Source organism: Petromyzon marinus, chromosome 43, assembly GCF_048934315.1.
Source record: "Petromyzon marinus isolate PM22_M1 ecotype Great Lakes invasive population chromosome 43, UKy_Petmar_22M1.pri1.0, whole genome shotgun sequence".
NCBI lineage: Eukaryota > Metazoa > Chordata > Hyperoartia > Petromyzontiformes > Petromyzontidae > Petromyzon > Petromyzon marinus.
The window spans coordinates 9286768-9310262 of record NC_133709.1 but is presented as its reverse complement, the minus strand read 5'-3'; the positions used below and the strand labels follow the sequence as shown (position 1 = coordinate 9310262).

Sequence of the window (23495 nt, the reverse complement as noted above, 5' to 3'; positions counted from 1 at the left end):
GCAGCGCTAACCGTGAACGCTACCACTCCCCACACACACGTGGCTCCGAGTGGAATCAAAGTCTACACGAGCAACTTGCCAGAACTACAATGTGCATTATGCGACTACGTGGATTTCTACAGCGGGGCACTTATCAAGACGCTCGACAGCAGCGGTGGACAATCCAGCGAAGGAACTGCGATCATCCACGCGGGTGGATCTCAACGGGCTCATCTGCGATCCACCACCAGAAAACTGTGGTCCACAATCACCGGCGATGGCTTTATTATTCATTAACCCTGCAATGTACGATAGGCATACCAAGAGCGAGAGCCATCTTTTGGTATAGGTTAGTTACGTATTGTTTTTTTCAATGTACGAATTCTTAATTCGGGGGGTTTTTATTTGCCATCAGGCGTAACGAGAATCGCTATGTCGGTGGTAGTTCTCATTTCGTCCCGAGACGCACGACAGAATCTCTCGCGATACAACGGTGGATCGCAAATCCACGGATCGGCCACCGCTGCTCTACAGAAACGGTGCGGAATATTTATTTTGTAAAAAGCGTCCACTCGTCCATGCTTTGGGCATGCAACTCTCTAGCACTTGGGACACGAGCCCAATGCATCGCTCTGTTTCTTCGGTCGACATTCTCGCGGGCAGTCCCCCCCCCCCCCCCCAACATGCTCTTCTTTGGATGCCGCTCCGTCGTGAGTCTCGACTTTTCCCTTCGAGCCACGGCAACATTCGCCACGCATTGCACTGAACGACACTTTACGGACATACATGCGTATGATGAACTTCTTTCGCACCGTACGTAGCAAACGGTGCTAATCGGAGGTGCGGCCTCCAGCCATAAGTCAATCAACCTCCATGCCCCTCCGACTCTCTGCCCTGAAGTTTGAGAGTTTACTTGGTCACTCCAGGTGAGAACCCAAGAGACAACGATGACCCCGTTTGCAAGAGCGACCTGGTTGGTGGTTAGGCTCATTGCCTGAATTGTCATAATGCCATACTGTTACAGACATAAATGTTCTCCTGTTAGCGAATGAAGGTGACGAGTTTTGTTTTAGTGTTGTATGGAATGAGAGCTGTAAAGAAGACACGAGCCTTGAAGAGACCGCAGGGGGCTTGACCTTTAAAAACCTGACGTACTCTGACTCCAGAACGAGGCGATTCGGCCCGCAACGAACGCAAGGACTCGCGGAGACGAAACACGAAAAGCAAACGATTGTGGGCACAAACAGAACTCAAGAGGGACATATCCCAGAAACTAAAGCTGTAATAACAAAGCGCGACAACGTGGGACACACAGAAACCGCAAGCAAAGAAGTTGAGAGGTGCTCAAGAAAAACAAAACCCGACGACCCGCGACATCTAATTGCTCAGGATGTAGGGGTTTTTAAGACGGGTCAAGCGGATGGAGTGGAATGTGAGGTTCGAGGTGCGACCACCCCCGTGGATTTTTAATTGTTTCAATGAAGCTCGCAAGGGATTATTATTTATGAGCTTGACTACCCGGTTTCGCCCGGGACTTGGATTCTTGTCTTGAATTAAATACGCGGAGGGTTGGGGGAGGGGGATGCGTGACGTCAGCAGGCACACTGCGTGATGCTGCCGCATGCGGGTGACATCACACATGTGACGTCACCGCTCATTTGCCATGCAAAATGTATCCATTATTGCGTCCCCCCCACGCCAAAATAGGAAAGTATTTTTTTTATACTTTTGGCATTGTGTACAGCCTGGAAGTTACCCACATGCCAAATTTAAAGTTTGTTGCATGTCGGGAAATATGCTACACATTATGAACAGACATTCACAAATTTCCCTTTTATATATATACACGAGATGAATCCTATATGGATATTAAATGAACTTTGTCAATTCGTTCTCGTGGACGATTAATCCCCCCCCCCCCACACACCAGGTCATCATGGGGCAGGTTAACCATACCTCACCACGTTGGTCAGTGCAGGTTGGGTGATCTGAGTAGTATATGGGCGATGATCCGAGTCGTACAGAAATAAGTATTTGACCCCTCTGCAAAACATGACTTAGTACTTGGTGGCAAAACCCTTGTTGGCAATCACAGAGGTCAGACGTTTCTTGTAGTTGGCCACCAGGTTTGCACACCATTTCAGGAGGGATTTTGTCCCACTCCTCTTTGCAGATCTTCTCCAAGTCATTAAGGTTTCGAGGCTGACGTTTGGCAACTCGAACCTTCAGCTCCCTCCACAGATTTTCTATAGGATTAAGGTCTGGAGACTGGCTAGGCCACTCCAGGACCTTAATGTGCTTCTTCTTGAGCCACTCCTTTGTTGCCTTGGCCGTGTGTTTTGGGTCGTTGTCATACTGGAATACCCATCCACGACCCATTTTCAATGCCCTGGCTGAGGGAAGGAGGTTCTCACCCAAGATTTGACGGTACATGGCCCCGTCCATCGTCCCTTTGATGCGGTGAAGTTGTCCTGTCCCCTTAGCAGAAAAACACCCCCAAAGCATAATGTTTCCACCTCCATATTTGACGGTGGGGATGGTATTTTTGGGGTCATAGGCAGCATTCCTCCTCCTCCAAACATGGCGAGTTGAGTTGATGCCAAAGAGCTCCATTTTGGTCTCATCTGACCACAACACTTTCACCCAGTTGTCCTCTGAATCATTCAGATGCTCATTGGCAAACTTCAGACGGGCATGTATATGTGCTTTCTTGAGCACGGGGACCTTGCGGACGCTGCAGGATTTCAGTCCTTCACGGCATAGTGTTACCAATTGTTTTTTTGGTGACTATGGTCCCAGCTGCCTTGAGATCATTGACAAGATCCTCCCGTGTAGTTCTGGGCTGATTCCTCACCGTTCTCATGATCATTGAAACTCCACGAGGTGAGATCTTGCATGGAGCCCCAGGCCGAGGGAGATTGACAGTTCTTTTGTGTTTCTTCCATTTGCGAATAATTGCACCAACTGTTGTCACCTTCTCACCAAGCTGTTGGCAATGGTCTTGTAGCCCATTCCAGCCTTGTGTAGGTCTACAATCTTGTCCCTGACATCCTTGGAGAGCTCTTTGGTCTTGGCCATGGTGGAGAGTTTGGAATCTTATTGATTGATTGCTTCTGTGGACAGGTGTCTTTTATACAGGTAACAAGCTGAGATTAGGAGCACTCCCTTTGAGTGTGCTCCTAATACCAGCTCGTTACCTGTATAAAAGACACCTGGGAGCCAGAAATCTTTCTGATTGAGAGGGGGTCAAATACTTATTTCCCTCATTAAAATGCAAATCAATTTATAACATTGACATGCGTTTTTCTGGATTTTGTTGTTGTTATTCTGTCTCTCACTGTTCAAATAAACCTACCATTAAAATGATAGACTGATCATTTCTTTGTCAGTGGGCAAACGTACAAAATCAGCAGGGGATCAAATACTTTTTTCCCTCACTGTACATGGGTGATGATCTGAGTCATATATGGGTGATGATCTGAGTCGTATATGGGTGATGATCTGAGTCGTATATGGGCGATGATCTGAGTAGTATATGGGCGATGATCTGAGTTGTATATGGGCGATGATCTGAGTTGTATATGGGCGATGATCTGAGTCGTATATGGGCGATGATCTGAGTCGTATATGGGCGATGATCTGAGTCGTATATGGGCGATGATCTGAGTCGTATATGGGTGATGATCTGAGTTGTATATGGGCGATCATCTGAGTCTTATATGGGTGATGATCTGAGTCGTATATGGGCGATGATCTGAGTCGTATATGGGCGATGATCTGAGTCGTATATGGGTGATGATCTGAGTCGTATATGGGCGATGATCTGAGTAGTATATGGGCGATGATCTGAGTCGTATATGGGCGATGATCTGAGCCGTATATGGGTGATGATCTGAGTAGTATATGGGTGATGATCTGTCGTATATGGGCGATGATCTGAGTTGTATATGGGCGATGATCTGAGTCGTATATGGGTGACGATCTGTCGTATATGGGCGACGATCTGAGTCGTATATGGGCGATGATCTGAGTCGTATGAGTGATGATCTGAGTGGTATATGGGTGAGTTACTAGGTTTTTTCTGTGTTCCTTCCAGGACACCCCTCAACAGTTACTGACCCAACTAACTCTGGGATACAATTTCAGAACTAGAGCCGGAACCTGGAAGCGAAACAGGAATCAAAGCAGCAAGAAGTTGAGGGATGAAACTTGAGAGCTAACGAAGCTGTAACATGAGGAGACCTCAACAGAGGCAGAAACCCGTTTAGAAAAACAGTCATGGACCTAAAAAAAAAAACTGGCAGCCCAATCCCGGGTCCAGAGCTGTGTTTAGACACACAAGGACCCACCAAGTGGAAATCTGGAACCAGGGCCGGTCGCGATAACTTGGGAGTGTGATTGCCTAACAGAAATTCATATTCTGCACAGTTGGCTCCGTATGGTGCGAAAGACGTTCAACATGCATGCAATATAAACGATTTAAGTGGAAACATTTAGGTCGAATTTTGGCGACAACTCTTGTAACATAATCGATGAGCAGATTGGGGAAAAATGACGTCGACAAACTACAAACACTGCAATAAAACAAGACAGCATCGGGACGAGAAACACTTGACGCACGTTTCAGGATCTTATACTTATAAAATAATAAATACACTGCCAACGACATCCAAACCACATCATCATTGTCAATATCAATATTAATGTCATCATCAGTGTCATCAATTTTAATGTTATCATGTCATCATCATCATCGATGTTAATGTTATCACATCATCGGCAATCTCTTTTATACAGAGGCTTTCCCGACCAATATTACGATTTGCATTTGGTTACTTGTGGGATTAGGTCGTGTATAAATCTGTGTCGTGCACCCTCCTCCACCCCGCCAATTAATGAAGTGTCCCGTGAACTAAGGGTGTCAAATGTATGACTCTACGTCGGCAGCACCACTGGAGTTGCTGGAGAGGAATCTCGCAAAGTTTAAATGGGTACGGACGTTTCGTTGGACGTTACATCTGGCCTCGTCATGCTGGGTGCAAATTGAATAGAGCCCCATCCCACATTAAACACGACGGGGTTATTTTGTGTTTGATCATTCATTACTGGGCTGAGACCATAACATTGCTACACTCGAGAACCCGGTTTAATCACAATGCAGTATATATGCACGTCGATGGGTCTCTGTGTAAGCCTAGAAGTCTGTGTGTAAATCAATAGTGACAGATTTAATCACAACTTAGTATGTGCGAGTCTATGGGTCTCTGTGTAAATCTATGGGTCTCTATGGAACCAACAACTCTCTACACTTCAAGAACTCAGTTTAACCATGGGCGGCTGAGATGCGGATTCAAACCCAGGATCCCAGTAGCGCCGGGTCGGAGTCTCCGACATGGCCAATATGAACCCTGTGAGTCACCCCACAATGACCCTACTTCTCACAGAGATAACAATGATGTGACAGGGTCTCTTAACATCAGCCACACTGCGCACCTTACTGATGAACGCAATAACGATAACAGCAACACACATTAGAAATTACCACCGGCTGGTTATAGTGCTATTGCTTAGTACAGGCAATGAATTAATATTACCGAAGAATATTGCTTAGTGCACGCTAGACTGTGGTATTACCTAAATTAGAATGTACCCTTCACTACAGTAATACCTTGGTATTGAGTATAGGTAACACCGTGGTATTACTTATATGACAATGTATCCCTCAGTAGAGGTATTACCTATGTGCATCGCTCAATGTAGACATTTTTTTATATTACCTATACCAAAAGGTATCGCTTAACATTACTCATTGCAGGCAATGCCTACATAGCACAAGGTACCGCTCATTGTAGATCAGTATAAGCAATGCCTGGCAATGCCCACACTGAGGAGCAAATTGCTAAGCAGAATTCCCTACTTTGAGACGTTTTTTTTTTGCCATTCAAACGACGAGGAAGTCCAACGTCTGACCGCTCTGTTGAGACTTGGCAATTCAATTCAACTGGGCTCTACAGGTGGCAGTTGTTCCGTGACAATTTCTCAACCCATAACCCACGGCAGCAGTAGGTGTCGGCCTTCGGCAAGGTCCCCCCTTGCAAACACACAACTAACTTCTGATAACCTGAGAGAAATTCGTTGGTTAAAAGTCAATACATTTAATTTAGTCACGTGGCGATTCTTCTGCACCCATTCCCTGCCCACCCACCCACCACCGCCACCAGAGATGCGAAGATTCGTCACAAGTCTGGGCCACGATTCGTTCCAAATAATTGATCAAAATGGTTTTCGCAACCAATATCATCCATAGTACAGGTTTTTTGGGGGGTTAAATTGCGCAAATATATAAATGTGTCGTTAAACGCGCCACCACCCGACAGCCAATTAGTAAGGTGTGTCCCGTAAACAAAACATGCCAATTCGTTACGAGTACAGCACACCGGTGTGATTGAGATTGTAAATGTTGTGGATTTGCTCTGACAAAAAAGAGCTAAAGAGCTCAGTGGGCCTTACCTGGTAAACTTAAAATAGTTTAGTTTAGGTGTAACCCATTTACATTGCTGGGTGGACAGAGGTGGAGGGGGGTAGAAGCAGTTTAAGAAACTCGCCTCCATTATTTCAGCTGTTCGCGCCAGGAGGTGCAATCGAACTGGTGACCTCCGGATTACAAGCCCCATACGCTAATCATAACCCCACCCTGGCTGCAACCAATTCGGCATAGTGATATTCAACTTAACCGCACCTATTAATGACGACGACGATGACGGTGATGACGAAGATCCCCAACAAGAAGGAACGTGGAAAGCCCGTAACAGTTGCGATTGTCGGTGGCAATGATGAGATGGATCAACAATAAAAGAAAATTAATACTAGAGAACAGTGCAGTTGTAACACTAACAAAAAATACAATAATAACATACAATTGGAAAAAACCTATAAAAACTATGAAAAATGTCTGACGGTCAAGTGTCATATTTGATTTTTTTTTTTTAAACTGATTCGGAGCAGGGCTTAATGGGTCACTGGTAGAACGTGGTAGGCGGCACGTGACCAGTCGCGGTCAAAGCTGCTGGAAACAAGTAAATGGTATCCTGGATGTGGTATGCCGGGCGAGGTGGTATTTTATGGGTCGCTGCCCCCGGACAGCTTTCCGGAAAAAGTTAAAGCCCTCAGTCCGGGGTAAAAATGCAAACACAGCAGCGCATTTGTCACCTGACCTCTTAACTGCTAAAGCTCGTGTTTCGCCTCTCCTTTCACAGTGTGCATTGTATAATCGCGAAACGTTGGAGCAAAGTGGTGCAACCCAGGCAACTCGCCTTCCACCATTCGTCGCGATCGTCGCCACGGCCACCACCACCCTTCATCGCCGCCATCACGGCGATCGGATGACTGCGCACTTCACAGAGTCTTTTTCAGCGCGACCGGGTCAGGATTCTCCTGTATGTCCTGTCTGCTATCTGTGGGGGCGGGACGGTCAAATGAGTTGAGAGGATGTTTATTTTTTTTTTAAGTTTGAGGTTGTGGAGGGTGGCGGGGGTGAGAAATACCAGTGTGGAGGATGTACAAATCGACGGGCAAACAGGCAGGACTGATAAATGGACATGCAGATAAATAGACACGCAGGTGGAGAGAGAGAGAGACAGACGAGAGGAATGCAGGGAGGTGGACAGGCCTACAAAGATGCAGACAGACAGACACATATACAGACAAATAGAGACACAGGCAGAAAGGACAGATTGTTAAACAGATGGATAGAAAAGACGCAGAGAGAGAGACGGGCAGACAAAAAGACAAGCAATGAAGGCAGGTAGGTGGACAGACCAATAAAGAGCAAGACAGACACAGACCAGCAGGCTGCCACACAAAGAGAGAGACGCACAGACCGGCAGGCACGGGAGTGGAAAAACAGACAGCAAGGAGGCAGGGAAGAGAGGCGGGGCAGACGAAAAGGCAGCACTGAGCTCACCCTTCAGTTCGATGATGGAGTTCTCTGGGGATGAGTCCATGTAGCCCACCGAGTCCTCGCACTCCGACAGAGACTGGAAAACAACACGGTGGCCAATCACGTGCCGACCACGTGACCACTTTTCCACTCAAATCAGACGCCCCCGATCAAGAAACAAAAATAGTGTCCGCGATTTGGGCCGTTTCTGAGCAAGCAATGGAAATGCCTAGTTACTATGGCAATGGCAATTATTCCCATTTTACAAATATTGCCATCTCCCCGCAAAGTGGAATTAGTTTTTGTCAACATGCGGAGCGCTCTGACCAGAGATGCCCAGGGGTCGACTGAGCCCACAATCACATTGTAGCTGATAAAATAGGTACCATTTGAGATGATGATGGCTTAGGGAGGTCTTCATCATTGATCATGGAAGAAGATGTTGATGATGGTGTTGGCTTCGGGCTCTCAAAGGAGATGCCTTCCGCCTTCATTCCTCGTTTTTTCAGAGATAATCATTGACTTGAACGTTAAACATTTTCTTAATTTTTGTAACCATTACATCACGGCAGAAATAATAAAGTGTGTAAATATATGCGTAAAAGCTAAGCAGATACAAAGTGCTGAAAACCGTATCATCATTCATACGAGTACTTTTTTTAATCTTAGAAATCAATTTCCTCATTTTGATAAAGCCTCGTTTTCCGAAACAAACGATGACGCGCTGATCGTTGGCTTCGAAAGGGAATTTTTTTTCTCATCAAACTTGTCAACCACATCACAGGTGGTGGCGTGCCCAGACTCGAACTCGGATTTTTTTTTTTAGCCTTGCCGGCTCGGTGGCTCTGATGGGGGCCCATCGTGAGCCACCCACCTCACATTTAAATTTCTCACAAAAGCTGTGAAAGCTCTCATGCGATCGCCTGGTCCAGTCACATTGTTTGCTAAGTCACCTGTCAAAACTTCTCATTCTCTGCTGTGCATAGTCATACAGGGAATTGTTTCATAATAGTAATAATGTATGTGTGTACGTTAAACTTCTTTCACACCGTATGTTGCCAACCGTGCTAATCAGGTGCGGGGGAAGGACAACAGACTAAAATTGACAACTTATTATGGTCAACTTATTATGGCCAATTTCGTCACATTTCAGAGCTTAGCAGACGCTTATCAGGGTTGAACCTTGACAGTGCCTGGAAGGGCGACTTGAATTGGCAGCATCTTGAGAATTCAGTGCCTGCAGAAGCTGCCGGCATATGCAGCGAAACGTCGGACGTCGTGCAGGACAACACGCGGTATGACCCGAAAATGCATCGGAGAGAGCTACACAGCAGCAGCAAAACCGTGACCACCTGCGGCGTAGCGTTATTATTATTATTACTTACACACAAGCCACTTGGTGATCGTGGCGATGATCTCATGTGGAAAATTCGAATGATGAAAGTGATGAATACTCATCACCAGCCATGGTCCATCAACTGCTGCATGAGGGCCTCTATAAGCTGTCGTCACGTTTCCCCGTCTCGCAGTGCAACGGGTCTGTGGCCCCTGCGCATGAGCGGATTTCAACGCTCCATCTCCATGACGGTCGACCCCTCTCGGGATCGGTGTTCCTTCACTCCTCTGGCCTCCATTCTGGCATCCTTTGCGGCCCTCTGGCATCGCTCCTCCTAGTGCGTGAACGGTGGCGACCGTGAGGCTGCAACGTGTGTTGACTGTGCAACGGCGGAGGGATCGAGCGTGGGTGGGCATCAACGACGTTGGCGCTGATGACCTCGCGGACGCGAACCTCGGTCTCGGTGTACCTTTTCGCGAGTAGGAGCCCAGTCGGCGTACGCCACCATCACGTAGAGGCACGCGAACGTTATGAAGGCCTGCGGGGCGGGCGGGGCAACACGCAGCACACGCGACATTCCGGTCTTAATAATACATCAGCATCATCATCACCATTTACCCCACGTAACCTCCTACCACTCCCCTCTCATCTCTCTCTCTACTCCCCTCCACGTTGGCCAGACAACTTGGAAAGAGGTGAGAGCGATGCACCGGCAATAAGGTGTTATGTGTGTGTGTGTGTGCATGACGTGCGTGTAAGTGTAACGATCAGCCGCTACTTACGATGCACACGAGCCACAGGAACACGTACATGACCTGCGTCTTGGAGAACAGTTCCTTGCCGAACTTTATGCAAACGATCGCCTCCAGGAACGCGATCGCTCTGCAGGCAAGGCGCACGGCATAGCGCGACGGGACAGGGTAACGCGTGTAAAGACGGAGCCCTGCAATTGCTTAGCTCATGTCACTGCTAGTGGAAGGGCCTCCACACGATGGAGCTCTATAGAAGAGCCCCTCTAGTGGAGGGTATTTGCCTGACTCTTTCAGATTGGCCAAACGTCTTTGAAGAGGTGGGATTAGCCACACTTCACCCCACGACCTGCCAATCAACTGTGGAGTAACCCGTTCATAATGCCTTGGTGAACAGAGATGGTGGTGCGGGGGGATGGATTGAGATATTTGTTGCATCGTTTCAACTTTCGCGCCGGGAGATAGAACCGGCGACCTCTCGATCGAATCAGAATATGTGTGTATACTGGAGGAATCCGATGAACTATGAAGCTCTTTTTTCACAAATGCCCAGTAGATCTCATCAAGGAGCATAAACCGTCACATGAACTCCATTCATCCTCGCAGAGGCTTCTGGCTAGCCATCGAACAAAGACGGTCACTGCATCGCGCGCTTTCAGATGCGCTTCCGCGGCCGTCTGGAATGCTCTTCCTTCCGATATTAGGAAGCCACTGGAGCTATGCACTTTTAAATAATATAAATTGAAAACTCATTTCTTTTGAACTGCTTTTTGCGTTGAGTGTGATGTCCTTCCCCCGCACCTCCGATCAGCACGGTTCACTACATGCGGCATGAAATAAGTTAAACATACATGCACACATTAATGATGATAACGTTGCCAGTTATTTATTTACAACGAAAAGGTCTCGCCGAGTCTCAGGACTCTTATTGAGAAAGGACATGCTGCCATGGGATGTTTGGTCATTCCCATTAATGAGGGCTTGCATTGGGGTGTGGGATAAAGATTAGGACTTGACGTAGCACGGCAGAACAGCTCAGATAAAGCCAGCTTATTAAGTGAAGCGTGGTGTAATTCGAACGTGTGTGCAAAGCCCCTTCTCCTGGCCAAGTCCAGTAACTGCACCGCACCAAATCTGATTCAGTTCTACTTTTCGGCCATAGTACACGCAATGTGTTTATATCGGAGGGGATCGCCGGTGCAGTGTTTTTAACACGCTGCCCTCTAACCCGAGTTCGATTCCCAGCCATGGACAACGTCAAGCGTTTGCGTGCTTCACCAAATGCCACTAGCCAATCAGCCCTGTTTGCTAAAACACGTGTCACTGTACATGTGGACAGATGAAAACCGGTATTTACATATCATATAATAAATAATAACAGTACAAATCAACAGTCCTTTTGTCAATCCACTGCTGTATGAAGAGCTCCCCATACTGTGTCAGTCATGGCGATTGTTAAACCATACTTCACCAATTTGGGTTGAGTAGTTTTCACAAATATTTAAAGTGTAGTCAGACAGATGGATGTACGGATGGACAGAGAGATGTACAGACAGTGAACGGACGGATGGATGATGGCTGTCAGGATAGGCAGCGAGAGACAATTGGATGGAAGGGTGGATTATTCGCCTCTCCCCTCTATCGTCACGTCCCGGACTCGTGACTGTGGTAAATGCAACACACCTCTGATGGTCGTAGGGACCACGTGGAATAAACTACAAGCAATGCCACAAACCCTCGCACCTCCCCCCACACCCCCTGACCCCACCCAACGCAAATCGGAAATAATCGAAGCGCTATTCGACACGCGTATCGCGAGGATAAGATTTTAATTCATGAAAGCATTACGTGCTTAACAATTAAGGGGTCCACTGCGAATGGCAGAGCAGTCAATCTGGGGATTGAACTCAAGTGCGCCGCAGTGGCAAAATGTTAAATCTCTCGCCTGGTATGCAGGAGGTCGTGGTTTCGATTCCGACCCTGAAGCCTGCTGTATATTTGGAGTTTGCATGTTCTCTCGCCACGGTCGCGTGGATTTTTCTCCAGGTGCTCCGGTTTTCCCCTCCACATTCAGAATTAACATTTGCTTAAAGAGTGTTTGGCTGCTATACATTTCCACATGATAAGCCACTTCGTTGAGCTATCATTTGTGGCCAGGTCGCTTCTGACAAAGGGCTATATAGCTCAGTGGGCCCTTACCTGGTTTTCCCCTCCACATTCAGAATTAACATTTGCTTAAAGAGTGTTTGGCTGCTATACATTTCCACATGATAAGCCACTTCGTTGAGCTATCATTTGTGGCCAGGTCGCTTCTGACAAAGGGCTATATGGCTCAGTGGGCCCTTACCTGGTTTTCCCCTCCACATTCAGAATTAACATTTGCTTAAAGAGTGTTTGGCTGCTATACATTTCCACATGAATAGCCACTTCGTTGAGCTATCATTTGTGGCCAGGTCACTTCTGACAAAGGGCTATATGGCACAGTGGGCCCTTACCTGGTTTTCCCCTCCACATTCAGAATTAACATTTGCTTAAAGAGTGTTTGGCTGCTATACATTTCCACATGAATAGCCACTTCGTTGAGCTATCATTTGTGGCCAGGTCGCTTCTGACAAAGCGCTGTACAGCTCAGCGGGCCCTTACCTGGCACAATAAAAAAAAAAGTGCGAAAAACGGCAGAGACTCACCCGTAAACCCAGCACTGAGTGCCCACGCGCTTGCACTGCGTGTCCGTGAGGTACGCATAGTACTGCCTGCAGCGCACACGCCAAGACACACACACACACAGCAGCGTCGCCTGGCATCATCGTCAGACAAGATCTACCCACTGCTGGATGAAGGTGTCTTCGAGCCGTCGTCATCCCCAGCAGTTTTGCAATCAAACGATCCGTCCAGGCAGCTCGCGAAATCAGCGGCGATCGTCGTCATGATCATCATCATTAATATTTTAAACAAGCCACATCACTTTAACACGTAGGCTTTCGCGACCGATATCATCCATAAGAGGTTTTTTTGTTTGTTTTCGGGTTAGATCGCGTAAATATATAAATATCATATAAATATATTAACACGATCTAACCCCAAAAAAAAACCCCCTCTAGTAATAGGTTTTACCCTTTTAACTGGCAAAAAAACTGACACCTTTATTCAAGGCATCATGTTTGCAATAACCACAACACAAGCAGTCAAAATGCAAACAAAAGAGACAACTCTGATAATAATATGCACTGTCCTTGAATTTGATTGGTCCACACCCGAGACAGCTTTTCTTAGAGCCTAGTCTCCATTGGTGTTGGACCAGAAGACGCCAAAAGGCGTACAACTAAAAAACAAAGCACTATCAGAGTATTGAGGGCTCGGGGTGAGCATTTACATTATGAGACCTCCTTTGCCAGAAACAAGATATAGGAATAGGTTTTACCCTTTTAACTGGCAAAAAAACTGACACCTTTATTCAAGGCATCATGTTTGCAATAACCACAACACAAGCAGTCAAAATGCAAACAAAAGAGACAACTCTGATAATAATATGCACTGTCCTTGAATTTGATTGGTCCACACCCGAGACAGCTTTTCTTAGAGCCTAGTCTCCACTGCTTGTGTTGTGCTTATTGCAAACATGATGCCTTGAATAAAGGTGTCATTTTTTGTGCCAGTTAAAAGGGTAAAACCTATTACTATATCTTGTTACTGGCAAAGGTGGTCTCATAATGTAAACCCCCCCCCCCCCCCTCTATTATGGATAAACTACATCACGTCAGTGGAGACTGATATCTGAACCCGGTCCACACAAAACGACTGCCGCCATTCTCCACTAAGCGTCGGTGATGTCACCACGGCGCTTGTGTCAGGCCAGGCGCCGTTTGAGACGATCGCACAAGGTGTGGAATGCTCACTGAGAACAGGAGGTCACGGGACGGACCGAAGGTTTTACAGGTTGACTGATTAAGATGACTGGCAGGTGTACCATGCTGATCTATGCACTCACAAAGATGAAGATCACCCGTATAGCCTTAACAGACTGTTGGGGCAAGTGCTGTTAACGAGCACCGGTGATGGCCGGCACGGCACACGTGGGGGTGGGTGGCCAGCACCACGCCCGGCCGCCTTTGTCTCCAAAGTCGCGATATTTTTACACACCGCACCAGCTACTAATTTGAGGCTGAGTCGACCTAGGTGAGGCCCAAGACCAGTTCAGAACACACACACAAACGTACATACACAGCGACACTGAGACCGGGGTGGGGGGGGGGGGAGAACGGAATGGGTCTGTAAAAACCGCGGTGGTGCCGGTGCGGTGCGGACCTGACGGTTGGCGCTGTGATGATGCCGATGAGGAAAATGCGCCCGACGCTGATTGGGTGCCCCGCCTGGAAGACGAAAATGTGCTTGAGGAAGAAGGTGTTGAGCTCCGTGAGCTGGAACACAATGCAACGCGCCACGCACACACGGAGACACGTGAACAACAACATTCGGTCCGCGACACAAGTGATGATTTTCCAACATCTTTGTGTGGTTTTTTAAGATTCAAAGACTTTGAATGAGTGGTTGAGATCATTCGCGCAAACGTGACCTTATATCTGCGTGTCTAAATCAGCTCAAGCCTCCCACCCCCGTTTTTAATCCCTCATCTCTCCCCGCCGTCCCCGGTGAAAACAGACACCGCTCCGTGCAGCTCGCTTCTCTCTCCCTTTCTTCCCTTTACTCTCATCACCACCTTCTCATCCCCGACATCTTGGCCCGGCCATTCTCTTGTCCCCTTCCTCCCCTTCCTGCCTTGCCCTCTTTTTCTGTCTTCGAGACTTCCGTCCCGGCGGCATCCCTTCCCTTTCCCGGTCATCTTGCCCTGTCTGCCATTTTGCCCAACTTTTTCTTCGAGGAGTAATAACCAATCAGCAACTTTGCACACCATGTCTGTTATGTTCATTGCTTTAACGCTTTAGGGCACCACGGTGGCGAGATCTTAACTACCTCGCCTGGTATGCAGGAGGTCGTGGGTTTGAAACCGACCGTGACGCCTGCATTTATTGAGTTTGCATGTTCTCCCCGTGGCCATATGGATTTTTCTCCAGGTCCCCCGGTTTTTTTCCTTGACATTTAGAAAATTGTATTTAGATTATTTGGCTGCTACAAATTTCCACATGATAACCCACTTCGTTGAGCTATCATTTGTGGGCAGGTCGCTTCTGAAAAAGGCCTACATAGCTCGGTGGGCCTTACCTGATAAAGTAAAAATAGTTTTAGTTTGAACAACCTCTCACCACCACTACACCCTACTCACACAAACACGATCATTCCATGCCCGCTTCTCGTGGTGTGTCACGGGTAAAACTTTTTTTTACGAAAACCCAAAACCTCATCTGAAGCACTGGTGAGCAGGGCTTTAATTTCAGCTGGATCTGTCCGGGTCGGTGATCTGGAGAAAGTTGTGGCACACACGACATCCAGTATGCCTCCAACAATGACTATGGCTATGTGCCACACACCCCAGTTCTTCAGTGGGCCGGATTATATTCGATGGGAAACTTAGCCCTGGCTGACAGCAATCGACAACCATGACAACCGCGGGGCAGACAGCCCTTTAGATGGCCTCCAGGGGTGTTTCTGCGAAAATGAGGTGGCTCTTCTTTCCACACCTCCCCCCCAACTCCCCGCTCCCCCTTCACCTGCCAGATGATCATGAAGAGGTAGATGCCGGCGACTCGCTGGAAAGAGGACTTGGGGTCGAACCAACGCACGTACGTCCACCTCGCCGGCGTGAACTGCATTACCACGCGCTTGATCTTGCCCGTCGTGCTGTGGATGTCCCTGCGATGGGTAGGGAGTGGGGGTGGCAGGTTGCGGGTCAAGGGATCAACAGAGCCACGATTAAATGGTTAGCGGCGCATGGAGCTGAACCGTTGCTCATATCTGAATGTGTCAGGATGTGGCCTTTAAAGTCGAAATTTAAATGTGGAAGAAAAATAATGGGTTCCATAATGCATTCCATAATACGTTTCCCCTCAGAAGTCTTCAATTATCAAAGATTATTACTTATGTTTCAAGCCACACGACGAGAGAACGTCAAATGGTGTGTGACGTTGTGATGCTGGCTGAGTAGGTCGGTGGCTGGCTGTGTGGCTGACTTGCTGGCTGAGTGAGTGGCTGTGGGGCTGAGTGGATGTGTGGTTGAGTGAGCGAGTAACCATGTGGACGATGGGTTGGATGGCTGACTGTGTGGCCGGCTGGCTGCATGTTGAGTGAGCGAGTAACCGTGTGGGCGAGAGATTGGCTGGCTCGCGGTGTGGCTGAATGTCTCGGGGGTTGGCTAAGTCGGCATCTACCCAGCTGGCTGTGCGAGTGACTGCGTTACAAGCCGATTGTATGCGGTGGTTACTTGACGCTCTCCCATCGGTAGGTCCTCATTTCCAGATAGTAGCAGACCACCATGCCCAGCCAGATGCCACCACCATTGCACAGGATGATGTCCAGGATCACCTGGTCCCACCAGCACTCGGCGAAGTTGGGCAGGAGGTGCATGAAGAACAACTGCATGCGCATGCACGAACACGTTTACACACGCACGTCAATGCTGCAGGTGTATTAACCCAAAAGTACACGCTGTCGACTTCTCAATGGACGTTCCAAGATCGTGTGACATTATTCAAAATAGATTAAGTAGTCAGCCAATGCATGCCAAGTCAAGGCAAGTCAATTTTATTTTTGCTTAAACACATGGCGCATTTCTGGCACAAATCTGTCACCCAAAGCGCCGGCATCACAGGTCAAAAATTTGGACAAGTTTGAAAACTTACCCACAAATTACTCAATTTGAAAAATACGTAGCAGCCTATGCTGCTACGTGCAGGCTATTCCCATCTGTGAAACACAACACCGTCATGATAGCCTTGCGCTATAAGAATGGCACGAATAACAAAAGCACTCACTATTATTACTACATACGGATGGACGCATTTGACTACATAACCAACATTACTTTTAATAAAGGGCAGGGTAGTGGTGGCAGAGCTATTCACGCACTGCGTTATAAACCCCACCGTCTATTGTTTCTGTTCAATTGTAATGGAGACGACCAAATGAAAAATTAGGTCGTCACGTGCTCTACGAGAATTGTGATTGGTAAACGTGACCTACGTGATGCTGATAATACCACCAATTAAAATTGAGAGTTGCATCTATGTCATTTGCGACACACACACGTAGGACACATGCACGCAAGTGCAGTGGCGCGGAAGATCCCGCACTGCGCTATGAACCCACAGCCCTGTGCTCGATTCCCGGCCATGACTAACATCAACAGTAAGCGATACCTGAAGAGGTCCTGGCCTCGACCCCTTCGACTAATGTGCACCCAACGAGACAATAAAGTACAGTGAAACAACCTCTATGACCAACTATGCAAGGAACCAGGTTGTTTTTTTTCCACTGCAGAAGCCGAGCCGCACCGCTGACGTCGCGTGCAATGAATGCGTTGAGACGAACGCAGTGGGCTCCACGGTGGCAAGATGTTAACTACCTCGCCAGGTATACAGGGGATCGTGGGTTCACGCCGTACCCAACACAGGCAGCAGGCAATTTCTCACCCTCCCCCTGTAGTTCTCCCCACCATGTTACCCACCATAATCCCCCATCGTTCAACCTCCCTTCATCTAGCTTCTTAAGTTCCTCTTTATTCCTTCTTCTTCCTAAAGTTATTAAAGACATTATTTTCAATTCTTTATTTTAACGGCGTTCCCTTCGTGCTTTCCACCGCCATCGCCTTCCAGGCCCAACCCTGCGAGGCGCACTGCCCCCTCCCGTCTCCCAGCCGTCGCTCTGTGCTCCCTACTCCATCCCGCGATCACGACATCGCTCGGGTGAAGCACCGGAGCGAGCGAGGACGTAGGTAGAAAAAAATAACGACAGATCACGACGTTTCGATCGCAACACAAGCAATCGCCATCAGGTGGGACAACAGCAAGAAAAAAAACTGCTGTGGTTACACCAGCGCGTAATCTATTTTAAACTATATCCCTTGGCGACTAATCTGGTTCGATGGACAAGAAATCAATTTACGCTTCTGTCCAGGGAAATGACCGACGTCAAAGTGAACTCGTCCATAGCCAGCCCTGGCCCTGCTTGCCCCCTTCACCCCCTACCGAGTCGTTTCAGATGTCTTGTTAGGTTTTGGATCTGGCTCAGCATGATAAATAGCTTGTGTATAACCACCTGTAACTAGCCTCAAGAGACTAAGGGGACCCCCGGCCTTTAAAGAGATACCTAACCTCGACAAAACCCCCAAGTCCCTGCAAGTGTCGACCCTGAAGCTCTGCGGCACCTCGGTCATCTCCCAGGTGATGCTGATAGTCCAGCAGAGGCCGTAGCTCCGCACGACGAGCGCCTTCATGGCCCAGCCCCAGAAGTGACCAAACGCAAACACATCGAAGTGGCTCGCGATCCTCTCCAACGTGATCACGTGGCAGTTCACGGCGTACTCCTGCCACACGCACGCACGCACGCAAGCAAAGAAGAAACACGAGTGAAGATACACGGGTAAAACATTTGCGTGTGCACGCAAGACAGACGCATAAGTGGAGAAGTGATTGTGTTTTATACATGTAGAGACTATGGGATAAAACGTTTTCTTCTCTGTCTCCCCGTTATGCTGGGTGGTGGTTTTTGTTTTGTTGTAACTTTCTAGCCCGCCCCTACTGGACATATGCCTACTGGACACCTGTGAAGAGCTTCATAGCTCGTTGGATGGATTCCTCCAGTCTAGATAAAAGTTCCGATTCTCAATTTTTGATACGTGCATGCACGTGCAGCATACTCTTGTATTTATTTATTTAGTTACGTTTATTTTTATTTGTCACACGGATGATGGTCCCATTTGGCTATTTGCCAGGCCACTTCACACGGGAGATCCGTGATGCGCGAGCACAGCAGCAACAACAACGTCAACATTGCAGAGATCGAGTACGGGGTGCCTAAGAACTATTGCACAACTAACGATGTGCACCAACGCACAGATGCCAACAGGTGCACGCAGACACACGAGCATGTGTGCAGATGTCCAAACACGCACATTTGTGCACACGTACCAACGTAAGTGCGCAAACTCAAGACACGCATGCCCAACACACGCACAGACGCATACGTGCACAGACATACAACGTGCATGCACATACATAGACATGCACGTACATATGCAAAGAAAACACACGTGCGCACACACACACACGCGCAAAAAATAACCACAGATGACTGTGTCAGGATAGATCACACTCCATTCTAGGTTCAGCTGAGACACTCTCTCATCTGGGTTCAGTCAGGACACTGCCCGCAGTTAAGCAGCCACAATCTGCCTCCATGGGTTCAGCAAACACATTCTGCTCTCTCAGTTCAGCAGAGATACCCTCCTCTCTAGGCTCAGTAGAGACACTCCATCCTGAGCCAGGCATCACTGGTGTCTGCAGAGCGCTGGCGCCGATGCTCTTACAATAATAGCTTTATCTGCATTTTCACAATGTCTGTGTCTGTGCTGTGCACGTGGGACCGAAAGGGAAAGATCGGGAGACACTGTACCATGATGTCAGCCTCGCGCGTGGCGTGACGAAGCGCCGGGTCCAGCCAGTACATGATGGCCTTAACTTGCTCCGGGTTGAGGAAGAGCAGGAATATGAGGAACAGGAAGTAGAGGACGCTCATGCCTGCAGACGAGCGCACACATATGGGTACGTGTGCGTACAAAGACAAAGATCCCCCATATAGCCTTATAAGACTGTTGGGACAAGTGCTGTTCGCATCTGTGAAGGCCAGCCCGGCATATGAGGGGGTGGATGGCCAGCACTACGGCCAGCCGCCGTTGTCTCTCCAGTGCTGATTTTTAGACATCGCACCAGATACTCATTTCAGGCTGAATAATAGGCACACGTACACGTACAGACACAGGCAGGCTTAACCCAGCTCAGCTTCTGAGATCTGATGAGATGGGACGTATTCTGGGTAATTTGGTCATTGGCGCCTACCCCCTGTGTATGTGAAGTCACGGCTTATCTGTGCTGAAACGATTGTCATCTTTGTTGGTAGCTCTGAGCCAGTGGTGGAAATTCCAAATTCCCCTAAAATGATAACCACTGTTGACATTCAGTGTTTTCAAAAATTGGGTGCTAATTTTTTTTAGCCCAGGATGCAGGGAGATCAGCCGAGTTGACCATTATATTTCGGGGAATTTAGCTCACAACGTTCCGATCGTGAATAACGCGCTGTGACCCGTGTTTTCCTATCAAAGCTCCTATATTATACACACACTCTTTACTGATGAAACTCACCGGGCTCTTATCTGGTGAAATCAGGGTTACCAAAATGAAACCATGTGGGGTTGCGGGTGTGAGGATGAGGTGAGAGGATGACTCACCGAACACCATGCGCCATATGGACGGGTGAGGTCTCGTGAAGGGACCTGTAATGTGACACGCAGACACACATCAACACTCCCGCCCGCTGCGCATAAACTTTTGTCCATCAGATGGAGATTCTTAGGGCTTAATTTCAGCCGGGTTTGTCCAGGTCAGTGACCGGGAAAATATTTACGCACCCAGCACACCACATCCAACATTCCTATCGCTGTGGCAACTAGTCCCGTGCCACCTACCACAGTCTACCAGCGACTCGGAAAATATTCTGAGAGATTACGCCCTGGGAAATGTTATCCACTAGAGTTGATTGACAAAGTTGATTGACAAAGTGGATTGGCAGTGGAAAAATACTGCCAATCCGGCTTCTGCTGGTGTTTGATATAGGTCAGCCGATGACACCAGAAGCAGCTGCCAACGTTACATAAACGATGGAGAATGCTCCATTCGGTTCCAGAAAAAAAAGGTCTCGGCATGAGCAGCGGAAACTTTGGGACATCATGCCAAAAACACGAGGTGCGACCAGGAAAAAAAACGCATCGGAGAGATTTTGAGCGTGTTGTTCGGGGTGATGTCCGACGTTTCACTGCACGTGCTGGGGGCTTCTTCCGGTACAACCCAAAACGCGTGGGAGAGCTGTGACTCTCACCATTGGGGAAGGCCATGACGCTGACGATGAGGAAGAAAACGGTGACGAAGATGATTCCCCGCCATATGTTGTCCTCGGGGCTGCTGTTATCCCTGCAGGGTTGGGCAGTAAACAGAAAGAGCTTACATAATTAATTAATTGGTAGCTGACCTAGCCATATACTGTATTGCCTCAAGGCCAAACTACTTAGCCAAACATAGTGCCTGTCACAGACCACACAACACTTGCCTCTGGCGCATTGGAGGCATGGGGCTGGTGGATCAGGCTGAGATTTCTTTAACGTGCAACTCCCAAACTCACCGGAGCTACGAGTGAGGTGGGTAATGGGTTGGAGCACAGCAAATTGGGTTTCTGTACCAATCTGTGAGGGCTTTTGAGTGCTACACCCTTATTATGTGCAGGTTTTCTCTGGGCACTTTGGCCTCCACCCAACGCAATGCGTCTGGACACGTTTTGAGGTTTTCCTGAGCAAAGGTGGTACTCTAAATTAAAAAAAAATATGAATTTAAACAATGATGTGCACCTAGCTGGCAAAAAAATGAACAATTCTCCCTACAATGTTCACATCTTTCGAAATTTCAAAATAAACTCGGGTGTCCCGTGAAACATACGTTTTTTATATCGCACTATAAAAATATAAATCCGATGCCCTAATTCCGCGTAATGCGCCCGATCTCATCGGATCGCAGAAGCTGAGCAGGCGTTTCAGCCTGGCTATGGCTTGGATGGGGCCATCACTACCAGGACATGGAGCAATTGGCTGCTGCTGCTGCTGCGTGGCTACATACATTGTGAACAGCAGAGGGCGGTGTCAGCTAAATCCGTTGTAATGCACTTCTATGCTCGCACGCCTCCGTTGCAAAAACCTTCACCAGCCCCTCCACAAGTGACCGGCGTGGTGAAGTATGGTCAATTGTTCAGCGTGGGGGTCGTGGTCCTTAATGCAAAGAGCAGACGGACGTTTTGGGCTGCTGTACGTATACTGAGCCGTACGTTGATTTGGCAGGCGTGGTTCAAGTATATTTAGCAAAAACATTGTTGCAGAAATCAACGAGTGCACAGATAATCTACCCCAAAAAATGTTAAAGTAAATATGAATACGGAAATGTTTATAAAATTCATAGCTTACAATTAATGTTCAGCTATTTAAAGGCATTTACTTGACAATACAGAAGCATTTCCCGGTAGATTTGACATTAAGCTATCCCTGCCATTACCCTTTCTCGAACATACCGTAACTGTTGCGCAAATCAGATTTTAATACTTAACACTTTTTGACATATATAAGCGTTTATAAAATAAAAAAATCTGAACTTTTATCAGAAACATGTATTAATTTAAACATAGAAATAATGTATACAGGTAACGGTTACAATCGCTCCCCATTCAGAAACGTTGCCCCACTATTGCTACGCACGTCACGAAATCCTACAATACTCTTATCAAAAGCCACCAACTTCAAACACTATTAATAATAACCAGTTTAAATATCGGACATTTAATCGTCGACATTAACTGTTTATTTATTTTTTTAAACCCACCAGCCATACTTCACCAATAGTTACAAGTTACGTTCGCCACCAATGTTATTCAATCCACCAACGTCAATAACTTCTAACAATATAACAACAAGTTTAAAATCTAAACATAACAATTTCAAAAACACACACACCACGCATAAATAACGTTTGAACATAACCCGCCCTCCCCGAGGTCACTTCGCCGGGGGGGGCGAACAACCACGCGGCAAACGAAACTAGGAAACTCGGTTAAAGCCTGCGGCCCTGACCTCGTGAAGGCGAAGTACATGAGGCAGACGATGGTGAGCGTAAGCAGCGTGATGGTGTGCGGCCTGTAGAAGAACTCGATGGTGATGTCCTCCACCTGCTGCTCGTTAATCATTCGGAAATGCTGCTTGTAGTTGGCGTCGTCTTTCCTGATCGTGCCGGCGTACGTATGAATGGCCATTGCCGCTGCCGCCGCTGCCCCGGGAGCACGCCGCTTCAGAGGGTTCAGCGGCCGCGTTCGCTCGACGCGGCGGCGCTAGATGTCGCCAGACCTTTCATTTAACCGTTCATTCGTGACGGCGCTGGATCCAAAAGTCAGGTCTAAAAGATTTCGGGGCCCGTCTTCCCGGTTGACAGAGACAGTGGTGGAAATTCCACGTTACTGTGGCGGGCGTGCGGATAGTGGTGGGGGGGGGGCAGGCGAGTATATAAACATTGGTATTGGCAATAATTGTTTCGACCCCAGAAAGATAACGGGATTAGTTAGGGACAGCTCCACGAAACAGGGTTCGAACTCGCAACCTTCCGATTGCGCTGAGCCACCCCACGTAAAAACTTACAAAATTAATTCTCTGCGTGATCCACCAACCCTTGCATCCGCAGCAATGGATAAGGGGCTGGGATCAAGGTGAATTCGCGTTTGCGTTCTGAGTGAGATTTGG

The 23495-nt window shown here is 47.9% G+C and overlaps 1 protein-coding gene across 1 annotated transcript; it reads right to left on the bottom strand.

Annotated features, from left to right (window-relative positions):
- Window positions 1-6185: 6185 nt before the first annotated feature.
- On the bottom strand, window positions 6186-23471 carry PTDSS1 (phosphatidylserine synthase 1). The gene is made up of 13 exons (XM_032970375.2): window positions 22836-23471; window positions 21047-21138; window positions 20400-20444; window positions 19568-19692; window positions 18321-18479; window positions 16380-16531; window positions 15670-15811; window positions 14309-14421; window positions 12691-12756; window positions 10037-10136; window positions 9724-9792; window positions 7943-8015; window positions 6186-7433 (listed from the first exon to the last, which is right to left on the bottom strand). Exons 1-13 carry the CDS (start codon window positions 23012-23014, stop codon window positions 7375-7377), a joined length of 1374 nt encoding a protein of 457 aa, XP_032826266.2. The 5' UTR covers window positions 23015-23471; the 3' UTR covers window positions 6186-7374.
- Window positions 23472-23495: the final 24 nt, after the last annotated feature.

What these genes read in the sequence shown, in the direction of transcription:
- PTDSS1 (XM_032970375.2), bottom strand. Translation starts at nt 23,014, where the DNA reads ATGGCCATTCATACGTACGCCGGCACGATCAGGAAAGACGACGCCAAC. An exon ending in TCACCTGGGAGATGACCGAG is followed by an intron (nt 16,532 to 18,320) that starts GTGCCGCAGAGC and finishes ATGCGCATGCAG; the next exon opens with TTGTTCTTCATGCACCTCCT. An exon ending in TACCGATGGGAGAGCGTCAA is followed by an intron (nt 15,812 to 16,379) that starts GTAACCACCGCA and finishes TACCCATCGCAG; the next exon opens with GGACATCCACAGCACGACGG.